The sequence below is a fragment of the Acipenser ruthenus genome, chromosome 1 (genome assembly GCF_902713425.1).
Source record: "Acipenser ruthenus chromosome 1, fAciRut3.2 maternal haplotype, whole genome shotgun sequence".
NCBI classification, from domain to species: domain Eukaryota; kingdom Metazoa; phylum Chordata; class Actinopteri; order Acipenseriformes; family Acipenseridae; genus Acipenser; species Acipenser ruthenus.
The window spans coordinates 41,420,520-41,433,232 of NC_081189.1; the positions used below are offsets into that span (position 1 = coordinate 41,420,520).

Genomic DNA, 12,713 nt, shown 5'->3' on the forward strand with positions numbered 1-12,713 from the left:
GGTTAATAGCAGATAGGAGTTTATAATGGAGGCTTGTCTACTCCAAGGAAAAAAACTTTCTGGGCTCCTCTCATCAGCCAAAATTGCTGTTAATATAGGAATGTTGACTCTAGCGTTCGTACCAACCCTGCGTATCATGTATGTGCTTGAGTGAACCCTCAGAGTACATATGTTGCCACTCAGCAGATCAGGTTCAGCTGCCTAACATTTTAAACCTATCTTAACTCGATAGTCTGGTGTGTGGACTATTCTTTTTTCTTTTTTCTTTCTAGACTCAACAGGCTGGAAGTATTTGGATGCCGTGCTCTCAGTGCAAAGTGTATGAGCTCCATGGCTCATGAATGTTCCAACATGAAGGTCTTGAACATTGGCAGAGTTCCAAAGATTACAGATGTCTGTGCGACTCAGATGATGTTGTGCTTCAAAAACTTAACATCACTTAATGTAACAGGTCTCAATGCGGTAAGGCTTGGTACTGTATTCAAAATCTGCTGTTTACTGTAGACAAGACTGGTGCTCTCACTTTTTACAGGGATATCTTTTTATAATAGTGAATTTCTTACCTGTTTAATATAATATTATATAATATAATATTGTTTGCTATCATGCTTTATTGTTGCTGTATCATTCTTTACATGCTTTTTTTTCTAAATGCTGAGATTCTGAAGTGAGCCCATTTAAACAATTTGCACACAGTGTTCATTTATAAAACCACAACTTCAGAATTTTAACTTTTGAAAAAAAAAAAACAGCTGAAAAAGGATTTTATTGCTGAAATATTTTGGAAGCATGATAAATAATGATTTAATCAAAAACATGATATAGAATCAAAGAGAACACACACAGCAGGGTCCGGTTTCTCAAAACTTCTCTATAAAAATTTAAAGATTTTATAATCCTATATTTTGTGATCGAGATTACTTTTATCTGGATCGTTTTGATCCGGTTTTTCAGAAAATGGTCCTGCTGGATTACATTTATCCAGATTACAAATAATGACGATTACGAAATGCAGTTTTTTTTTATAATTCTTTATAGCCTATTTTTTTTAAATAGGCCATTTATTTATGATATAGTCAAATTTAAAAAAATAAATGTCATAAATATGAGTATTAATACACAGGTTTATTTATTTATTATGTTTCATATAAAAAACCCTCAGACAATTCACTTAATGTTAATGTTTTAATTTGCTTGTCTGAATTGCCTGCGTATGGAACCGCTAAGAGCATGCAACATAATTCTAGACTGCATTATTTTCCACAATATCGCTATCAATCACAATATACCAGCTATAACACTGAATGCGTTTTTACCTTAATCAGACAGATGTTGTTAATTTGCCAGCATGGATACAAAACTTAAATAAATATGTGAACATATCTGGTGTGAGTTTTCTATCGAAATTCTAACAAAATATGTTCTATGTTTATTTAAAAGTGAAATCCACCTTTGCAGTAGGATAAAAATTATCCTGATATTTTGGTTAAAAGTAATCCTGTTTTCCACTTTAAATTCTGAAAAACTCAATTACAACATTTAATCGCAATTAAAAGTGCGATCGAATTACCAAAGTGAAATCCGGATCACTGTAAACCCGATCGCTTGCTGACATTTTGTAAAACCCAATTTTTACAATTTAATCCCAATCAAATGTGGAAATCAGATGACCAAACTTTTGAAAAACTGGCCCCTGGATATTAAACAGATAAGAAATGAAATATTATGAAATGTAGATGGTATAAAGTAACCTTTTTAACATAGATTGCTCAAAATGACAAGTTGTGGAATGGTAAATTGTTGTATTACCTCTCATTGGCATAGGTCTCATCTTGCTAGCTTGCAGATCCGAACACTTATTTGTTACAATTTATGCCTGAACACATACCACACAAACATTCCAAAATCTTAGCAGCAGTCTTTTATCGACATTAGCTTGTTCTTCCTGCATTGAGTGAACATTATAAAAATAGAGACTCTGTATTGTTCCATGCCAGTGCATACTGTGTAAAAAACAATGAATAAATCAATAAACACCGGTGCATAAAACATAAGGAAACAATGTCCACATGCTCCTCACAACTTTGCTTGCACCTGGTGGACTGATTACATAGATGTACTATAAACAGCTTGGCCATTTGGAAATGTATCTTGTTAAGTTTACATTAAGTTCACTTATTGGTAAAGATGATGCAGGAAACATTGACTTAATCAGTCATGATTTTCGTACTGAGCTTATAGTAATATATTGTACATTTTTAACCAATTTGTGAAAAATGTTCTAATATATTTTTACAGATCCGTGATCGGGTTGTACATCACATTGTAAGACAGTGCCCTAAACTGGAGAGTTTAATTCTTAGTTCCTGTCCTTGTGTAACAGATGTCAGCTTGGTTGAAGTTAGCACTTATTTACCCACAATAAGGTAAGCAAGAGATGTGATTTGAGATGCTCAATTAATTAATTAATTAATTAATTAATTAATTAATTAATTAATTAATAATACAAAGACTGTGACTACGACTACTAATAATACATTCTTCAGTTGTTTGTATAGCCATTGAGTCTGAACCCTGTTGAGTATCACATGGTTATGATTAGCTTTCAACATCTTTACTAGCCTGATAATGTTACTTAACACACTGTATACTAACGGTGGAACATTTTCATTGCACTTTTAATAGAGGGTTAGTCACATAGCCAAATGTGTCAGATGACAGACAAGGAAATGATTGTCAAAAATGCTATAATTAAATGGGCTTTGCGGTTGCAGCCTGAAATTTCCTGAGGGCAGATGGTATCATGACTGTCAGGTGCATTCCCTAGCCAACATTGTAACTACAGAATGCAGCCAGTTCGGTTTCTCCTTTTCATTTTTGAAGATTTTACTTTTTGCTCACATACTTCAGAAACTTCGCAGAACATACTTTATACAAGTGGTATGACTCACAGGGGTTTTGTTTTTCATTAGTTACTTTCAAACAACAGTACATATTTTCATTAGTTTTGCATTATATAGGGTCTGATTACAAGTTTGCTTTTGACACCCATTAAACGGACATGCCATTCTGCATTCCCCAAGGTAAATACATCAATACATTCCATTCTGTATTCCCCAAGGTAAATACATCCCTGTGACATGGATGGCTGTGTGGTGATGTCAGGCCAGATGCAGGAAGTAAACAAAGAAGCAAGTACTGCAGGGCAAAAGACGCGGCGTGCATTTAAAATTACAAAAATAAATAAAATATTAAAAAAAAAAAAAAAAACACTTGCTTACATAGCAAAATAAAGGTTTTAAATAAAACAAATCATGAACACAAAAAAACCCCACATAGGTCAGGATGGGCAATCGCCTTCACTGTTCCTATATTTAGATTTATTTTTTAAACTCCTCTCGCTCTGTTCCTCCTCTTGAACACCCACCACGAGTGCAGAGAGCTGCAGGCTTATATGCAGATGACCATCTCCCGATTAGCAACAAATTAAACAATTAATTAATAGGGAGATGGTCACCTTCTGCACAAGGTTTTTTATTATGGATGGGGCTTCTCATCCACACTGCAAAACAAAATCAAACATACGGCTCTTCGCCGTCACATTTAATAAAACAATAAAAAAACAACACGGCTACGCTGTCATATATATAAATAATAAATCATCATAATAATCATCATCGTAATAATAATACTACAAAACAAATACAAAATAATAAATTGCCCAGGGGCGGAGGGGTACCCCATTCTAAAAATAAACAAATAATCATGTACAGGGCTCCTTGCCCTGTTACATATCCCCCCCTTGTGCAAAGCACACATGGCCCTAACGGCCATCTCCCCCCTCAGTCCGAAAGTCCCGGAAGAGGGGAAGCAAGGTGTCCATGGCGGTGGCCATAGTGAGAGGTCCATCTTCCGGAGCTCCAGCCACACTCCATCTGGCAGCGAAAATGCTGCGGGGGGAGCGGGTCTCCTGACCTCCCCCCCCCCCACCCCCTTTTTCATAGCCAGCAGCTCCCCGTTGTGGGGCTCCGGCCACAGTATTTCCTGCTTCCATGTAGGACTGGCAGCGACCCCAGGCGAAGTATCCATGGGCGACGGCGAACAGGCGACCCTGGGCGACGGCGGCAGCGGACCCTCGGAAGGCGACTGCGGCAGCAGCGGACCTTCAGGAAGCGATGGCAGGAGGGGAGCCCCTGGCCATGAAGGCGGTAGTGGGAGCTCCACTTCTCCCTCTGGAGAAGGAATCAGGACTAGCTGGGGTGCTGGGGTTGACCCTCTTCGTGGCCGCTGCGGCCGGGCAGTTTCCCCCGATGCTCTGCTCAGCAGTATATGCAGGGGCTGCTGAGGACCGCCAGCATCCTGTCCTGGTCCTTCTAGTGGTTCAGGGAAAGACAGCTTTTGCTGCTCTCCCTCTGATGGTGGTGGAGACAGAGGCAGCTCCTGCTGCTCTGCTGCTGGCCGTGGAGGCAGCAGAGGCAGCTCCTGCTCCTCTTCTCCAGGTGGCGAAGGCGGCAGGGGCTCCTCCCCTTCTGGCTGAAGAAAACAAAGAAGCAAGTACTGCAGGGCAAAAGATGCGGTGTGCATTTAAAATAACAAAAATAAATAAAATATTCAAACAAAAACACTTGCTCACAGAGCAAAATAAAGGTTTTAAATAAAACAAATCACAAACACAAAAAAAATATATAGGTCAGGCCTTCACTGTTCCTATATTTAGATTTATTTTTAAACTCCTCTCGCTCTGTTCCTCCTCTTGAACACCCACCACGAGTGCAGAGAGCTGCAGGCTTTTATGCAGGTGACCATCTCCCAATTAGCAATAAATTAAACAATTAATTAATAGGGAGATGGTCACCTTCTGCACAAGGTTTTTAATGTAGATGGGGCTTCCCATCCACGCTGCAAAACAATACCAAACATACGGCTCTTCGTCGTCACAGTTAATAAAACAATAACAAAACAGCATGGCTACGTCGTCATATATACAAATCATCATCATAATAATAATAATAATAATAATAATAATAATAATAATAATAATAATAATAATAATAATACAAAACAAATACAAAATAATAAATTGCCCAGGGGCGGAGGGGTACAGGGCTCCTCGCCCTGTTACAATCCCTAAAGTAAATACATCAATATATAACATAGTAAACCAAAAATCCACACTTGAGTCAATGTTTTTGCAACCAGTTATATGATCTATAAACTATTACAAATTTGTGTCAAAACACATGGTTCAGTGCTTCTGGTATAGTGATTGGAAAATGAGTGTTTGCTGATCTATTGATATTTATCTGTTTGTGAGCTTTTAAATCATTGTTTCTGTAATGTTTACCAAACACTTTTTTGTTCCATTATTAAGGTACTTTGATGTTAGTGGCTGTAAGAAAGTGACAGACACAGGGGTACAGGCCATAGCGATGACCTGCCATCATCTTCAGTATCTTGATCTCAGCTCCACTCAGATAGGCAAACGAGGGTAAGAGATACTTGTGCTAGATACTAGGTCATTGGTCTGCTATTGTGAGAACATAAAACATGAATTTGAAAAGAAAAAATGAATAAGTGATTATGCCTGTCGAATATTTCTTTTATGCATGTTCTAAATACTTCTGACAAAATATTTAAGCACTATTATAAAATGAAAAAAAATCTTGCAGCTATCAATGTGCATAGTTGTTTCCTTTGCTATTGGACATCCTAATAAAAAAAAAAAATGTTGTATAGTACTGTTTTTTTAAATAAAATTAAGTTTGTAGTTCATGTGGATGGTTTATTTTATATTTTTAACCAAAAAGAGCATTTAAATTAGTCTGTCCTTATAAAGAAACCTTCCTTTAAAGTTCTTAAAGTTTTATGAATAGAGCCCTTGTAGTTTATTTTAGTAAATTTAACACTGTGTTTTGTACTAGTGAATGTTAACTTTCTATTTGATCAGTGCTGAAAACATTAGCAAGATAAATATACTCATTTGATACAAATTATTTTCCTCTTGTAAACATAATAAACTTACTGTGCATGGCTACATAAGTCAATAACATTATATTACTATATATATATATATATATATATATATATATATATATATATATATATATATATGTGTTGCTCTGTAGAATTTGTCTCCTGGCTAATTACTGCAAAAAAAACCTGGAATGTGTGAAACTTAGTTTCTGCAAGGACGCCACTGAGGATGCTGTTAAAAAAATGTGCCAGAACTGTAAACGGTGAGTTTTTTTTTTTTTTTTTTAAATGCTTTGATAAAAAATTTTAAAAAATAAAAACATCCCTTATACTATCTCCCCCAGAAACAGTTTGTATGTACGTCTGTCACACTTAGATGATACGTGTGGATACAAGGAGGTTGCAGTATGCAGGGCAATACACATTATGTATCACGTAACGTGATAATCCTGATGGGCTATACTTGAATGATGCAAAAAATAGATAGATAGATTCATTCCATGGCTTATCATATGCTCTGCGGTCTGACTGCACCGTAAAATACTGGATGAGTTTTCACATGAGTAAAGACAGTGTGTAGGAAAGACTGTGCTTCTTATTCCTTATACTGTACTACTCAATTTATGTATCTTTCGCACTTGACATAATGCACTCTATTTTTAAGGCATTCAGTAATTATAGTTTAATTTGGGCAGTTTGGCAAAGCCCTACTGTTGTTAATGGTAAATTAGTTAATTGGGTTGGGAATAATCTGCTGATGAAAGGCATATTTACAGCTTTGTGGCTCAAGGCTTATAGGCCAACACACCAGCAGATATTCAGCCTTAAAATTTACAAGCTAAATGACCTGTTGATATCAAGTGAGCCCTGCCTTGTTTAGCTTTACATTCATATCAATGTAGTTCATCAGCCACTACAAAACACTCAATCATGCATTCTATAAGAAACTGCTGGTAAAATGGAAGTATATGAAGAGTAATGAGTTTGCTTTGTTCAGACTACAACATTTTTTGTATAATTTCCACCCACCCCGGGCAGCAGTGTGGAGTAGTGGTTAGGGCTCTGGACTCTTGACCGGAGGGTTGTGGGTTCAATCCCCAGTGGGGACACTGCTGCTGTACCCTTGAGCAAGGTACTTTACCTAGATTGCTCCAGTAAAAACCCAACTGTAAAATGGGTAATTGTATGTAAAAATAATGTGATATCTTGTAACAATTGTAAGTCGCCCTGGATAAGGGCGTCTGCTAAGAAATAAATAATAATAATAATAATAATAATAATAAATGTTTTCAATAGCAAAATCTGCACAGTACTTTTGCAGTTTTCCCATGTCTTTTAATATGGTTTACGATATCCCTGTGCTTCACAGAGCTTTACAGTGCTTACCTATGCTTTACCATGCATTCACTATGCTTAATTACACTTTGCTTGCTTTTAATATGGTTTTAGTAAAGTATAAAGAAACATGATAAAAACATAATTCTGGTAAAGTATCACAACGCACATTTATCAAATGTGTTTTAATAGGGAATAGCAGTATTCTTGAAACGACAGAACTGCATTTTGACATTGTGTAGTATGGACACCCTTTAAGATTAAGGATGTTTTAAAAGCATGCTAAATCACTGTGCTTTTTATTTTTCCAGGCTGAAGCTGCTTCACCTATATGGCTGCACAACTATCCACAATGTGAAGGCTATTCAGGATGTAAATAGGAAGGTTGAAGTGCATTTTGACCTTTCAATCAGCTCTTCCTACAGAATAAAGGAGTAAAATATTATTGCGTTTGCTTCAGATTCTCAGCCCTTTCAGGGTTTTTTTCAGACCCTTAATTTCATCCCTGTATTTTTTTTTCAGATTGTCCTATTTCTTTTGTACATCCACTTTTTGGTATACCATAATATTCTGTTGTACTAAAATGGGATCTGAGAGTTCATTTCATATATATCACATCAGATTGATTCAAAAAGATCAGACAAAGCCAGCTTCCCAATGTTTTGGTATGTTTAACGTACATGTCAAAGGAAAATGTGTTTGAAAACAAACGGAGGAGGTACTTACAGGCCTTTGATGCCATGGCAACTACAGTGGTTTATTTTTATGTAAATCCATTAATGTGTCTGTGATTTACTACATAGTTAATCATGTAACAATAAACTATTTTAATCTACTATTTCATCTGTATTGTACATTATCTAATTGTATTTCTTATATTATTTAGCTGAGTGTGTTTGTCCATTTTAGAATCAACCCCACCTTTCAGGATGTTGATAGAAAGGCAGACAAAATCATACATAACAAAATGTTTTTTATAATGTGTGTATTAATTAATAAGTCTACAGAATGGTGCTTTTATAATGATTTGCCTTATCAGACAGATGTCTGCTTTGAATTGTATTTCTTTTAAACTTCCATCTAAATGAGCCTGTGAAATCTGCAGAAAGACTATAATTGGCACTTTAGAAGATGGTTGCTTATATATTAATAGATCAGTAAGATATAGACTCCCATGATTGTAATGCTGAAAGTAAAAACTGCCCTTGTATAATGAGCAAAACATTTTGTGTCTGCTTTGTATTTGCAATAGGTGGGGCCTAATCATTTAAAATGTTTATATATATATATATATATATATATATATATATATATATATATATATATATATATGTATTGTGGCAGGGTGGCTGAGTCGGTGACATCACAGCAGTAGCAGGAACGTAAATAAACTGTCACCAGGTACTGCAGTTCAAGGCAACGTTTGCCGTTTTATTTAAATACAAAAATAAATAAAATATTTAAACACAAAATTACTTGCTCACAGAGCAAAACAAAAATGTCAAACAAAAACAAATCTTGAACATGAAACAATATAAAACACAGGTCAGGCTGGGCAGATTGCCTTCACTGTTCCTATGTCTCTAAGTTTAGTTTTGTTTTCTCTTGTTGTTCGCTCTCTCCTCTCTAACACCCACCCCGAGCTGGAGAGCTGCAGGCTTTTTATACCGTGGCTGAGGGGTTTGATTAGCTAGCAATTATTCTATTACCCCACGGCCACAATCTGCACAAGTTTTTAAACTACTGTGGATGGGGTTTCCCATCCACGCTACTAACCAAAATAATAAAAAATAAAACACCCAATGCGGCTGCGCTGCTATATTTATACATAAACAAAACAATAACAAACATACAGTGCACGGCTCTCGCCGTCATATTAAAACACTAAATCATAACGACAATAATAATAATAATAATAATAATAATAATAATAATAATAATCAAATACAAAATAACACAGGGGCGGAGGGGGAAACCCCGTTCTAAAATAAACAAACCCTGTACAGGCCTGCTCGCCCTGTTACATATCCCCCCCCCCAACGGCCACCTCCTCCCTCAGTCCCAAAGTCCTGGAAGAGGGGAAGCACAGTGGCCATGGTGGGAGGTCCGGCACCCCCCACTTCTTCGTGGCGGCAGCAGCGGCGGACCCTCGGGAGGCAACGGCAGCAGCGGCGTACCCTCAGGAGGTGACGGCAGCAGCGGCGGACCCTCGGGAGGTGACGGCAGCAGCGGCGGACCCTCGGGAGGCGACGGCAGCAGTGGCGAACCCTCAGGAGGCGAACTCGGGAGGGGAGCCCCTGGCCATGGAGGCGGCAGCGGGAGCTCCATTTCTCCCTCGTACCCTGTAACTGGTGCGGAGCAGCAGGCAGCCCCAGGGGATGCGGAGCAGCAGGCAGCCCCAGGCGATACGGATCTTTGGGCAGTGCGAGGCTGGCATCCTTGGGCGGTGCGAGGCTGGCATCCTTGGGCGGTGCGAGGCTGGCATCCTTGGGCGGTGCGAGGCTGGCATCCCCAGGCGATGACGAACTGGCATCCCCAGGCGATGGTGAACTGGCATCCCCAGGCGATGGCGAACTGGCATCCCCAGGCGACGGCGAACTGGCATCCCCAGGCGATGGTGAACTGGCATCCCCAGGCGATGGCGAACTGGCATCCCCAGGCGACGGCGAACTTGCATCCCCAGGCGATGGCGAACTGGCATCCCCAGGCGATGCATGACAGGGCGGCAGCGGACCCTCAGGAGGCGACGGCGGCAGCGGACCCTCGGGGGGTGATTGCAGGAGGGGAGCCCGGACCAGCGGTGGTGCTGGGGTTGGCCCTCTCCTCAGCTGTTGTGACCCGGCGGTTTTCCACCTTGCTCGGCTCAGCAACCTATGCAAGGGCGGCTGCGGACCGCCAGTCTCCTGTCCACGTTCATCCTGTCTTGAAGGGAGAGGCAGCTCCTGCTCCTCTCCCTCAGGTGGTGGTGGTGGAGGCAGAGGCAGCTCCTGCTGCTCTGCTCCTGGCGAAGGCGGCAGGGGCTCCTCCCCTTCTGGCTGCGAAGGCGGCAGGGGCTCCTCCCCCTCTGGCTGTGAAGGCGGCAGGGGCTCCTCCCCTTCTGACTGCGAAGGCGGTAGGGGCTCCTCCCCTTCTGGCTGCAGCGGGGAAACCAGCCGGCATGCTCCCTCTATGGTGGTGGTGATGGAGGCGGCACCAGCAGGCATGCTCCCTCCGCTGGTGGCGGCGATGGAGGCGGAACTAGCAGGCATGCTCCCTCTGCTGGTGGCGGCGATGGAGGCGGAACCAGCAAGCATGCTTCCTCTGCTGGTGGTGGCGATGGAGGCAGAACCAACAGGCATGCTCCCTCTGCTGGTGGCGGCGATGGAGGTGGAACCAGCAGGTGCTCTACCTCTGCTGGTGGAGGTGGGAGCGACCCGCAGTCCTCCCACAGCGATGGAGATGGAACCAGCAGATATTCTTCCTCTGGTGGCGGTGGTGGAGACAGAGGCAGCTCCTGCTGCTCTGTTCCTACCATTGGAGGTGATGGAGGCGGGACCAGCAGACACTCTCCCTCTGCTGGTGGCGGTGGGCACAGCAGGTCTACCTTCTCTGCTGTGGGTGGTGGTGGCGGGACCAGCAGACACTCTCCCTCTTCTGGTGGGAATTGGCGCAGCGGGCACCCCTCTGACAGGAGAGGGCAGTTGAGTGGGGAATGCCCCTGCTCACCGCAGATGGGGCACCAGCAGACATGCATGACCGCCTGGAGGATGGCATCCCAGCTGCTCTTCCGCTTTGTGGCCACGGCTGGTAGCTCCCGCTTCTGGGGTCTCCCCCGGGGTACCTGGTCCTGGCTCGCTTGGGCAGCCCACTCCTCTCCCTGGTATTGGGTGGGGCAGATGGCCACGGTGTGCCCAAACCCCCCACAACCAGGGCACCACTCGTCTACCACATAGATAGGGCCGACGTCCCCTGCTGGCAGCTGTTGCTGTTGCCGCCACTTTTGCTGCTTTCTGCAGCTCTTCCTTCCCATCCTCACTCTCCTTTTCTCCACACACAAGTAAAAATCGAAAAAAAACTGAAAAAAAAACAAAAAAACTGCAGTACCCTCTTCTGCCTGAGTCCAGGAGGCACTGGTGATCCCACTGCTGCCACCACTTGTGGCAGGATGGCTGAGTCGGTGACGTCACGGCAGAAGCAGGAATGTAAATAAACTGTCACCAGGTACTGCAGTTCATGGCGGCGTTTGCCGTTTTATTTAAATACAAAAATAAATAAAATATTTAAACACAAAAACACTTGCTCACAGAGCAAAACAAAAATGTCAAACAAAAACCAATCTTGAACACGAAACAATATAAAACAGGTCAGGCTGGGCAGATTGCCTTCATTGTTCCTATGTCTCTAAGTCTAGTTTTGTTTTCTCTTGTTGTTCGCTCTCTCTAAAATAAACAAACCCTGTACAGGGATGCTCGCCCTGTTATATATATATATATATATATATATATATATATATATATATATATATATATACACTTATGTGCAAAAGTCTTAGACACATTCAGGAATATATATCGATGTTATGAGCATCAACAATTTATCAAAGCCTCCACTAGTGTGTTCCACTATTATAACAACTTTTATTAATACAGCTTAGTTTGGGTGAGAAGAAACCAAGTTTGTCATTTAGCAATCTTTAATTCACACTGATCAGAATCTTCAAAAACTTGTGATCACAACAACTCACAACAGTATGCATGAATGTATGTACAGTACTATGCAAAAGTTTTAGGCAGGTGTGAAAAAATGCTGTAAAGTAAAAATGCTTTCAAAAATAGACATGTTAATAGTTTATATTTATCAATTAACAAAATGCAAAGTGAGTGAACAGAAGAAAAATCTACATCAAATCAATATTTGGTGTGACCACCCTTTGCCTTCAAAACAGCAGATGAAAGACACATCATGCTTGCTTCCCTTCGCAATCGGAAGATGTCCAGCAGTGCCATCAGCTCAGAATTGGCAGAAAACAGTGGGACCCTGGTACACCCTGGTACACCCATCTACTGTCCGGAGAAGTCATGGAAGACTTGCGGCCAAAAAGCCATACATCCGACGTGGAAACAAGGCCAAGCGACTCAACTATGCATGAAAACACAGGAACTGGGGTGCAGAAAAATGGCAGCAGATGCTCTGGACTGATGAGTCAAAATTTGAAATATTTGGCTGTAGCAGAAGGCAGTTTGTTCGCCGAAGGGCTGGAGAGCGGTACACAAATGAGTGTCTGCAGGCAACAGTGAAGCATGGTGGAGGTTCCTTGCAAGTTTGGGGCTGCATTTCTGCAAATGGAGTTGGGGATTTGGTCAGAATTAATGGTCTCCTCAATGCTGAGAAGTACAGGCAGATACTTATCCATCATGCAATACCAT

The 12,713-nt window shown here is 41.2% G+C and overlaps 1 protein-coding gene across 2 annotated transcripts in view; it reads left to right on the forward strand.

The window, feature by feature from the left end:
- The window catches only part of LOC117421018 (uncharacterized), a 62,896-nt gene extending 54,405 nt beyond the window's left edge, over positions 1-8,491 (forward strand). For both annotated transcript variants that reach the window (XM_034034864.3, XM_034034865.3), the window contains 5 exons: positions 273-462; positions 2,299-2,426; positions 5,372-5,488; positions 6,126-6,236; positions 7,620-8,491. In XM_034034864.3, the coding sequence (XP_033890755.2) occupies positions 273-462; positions 2,299-2,426; positions 5,372-5,488; positions 6,126-6,236; positions 7,620-7,746 (673 nt within the window). In that variant the 3' untranslated portion in view covers positions 7,747-8,491. The remainder of the gene's footprint in view (positions 1-272; positions 463-2,298; positions 2,427-5,371; positions 5,489-6,125; positions 6,237-7,619) is intronic.
- The last annotated feature ends 4,222 nt before the right edge of the window (positions 8,492-12,713 follow it).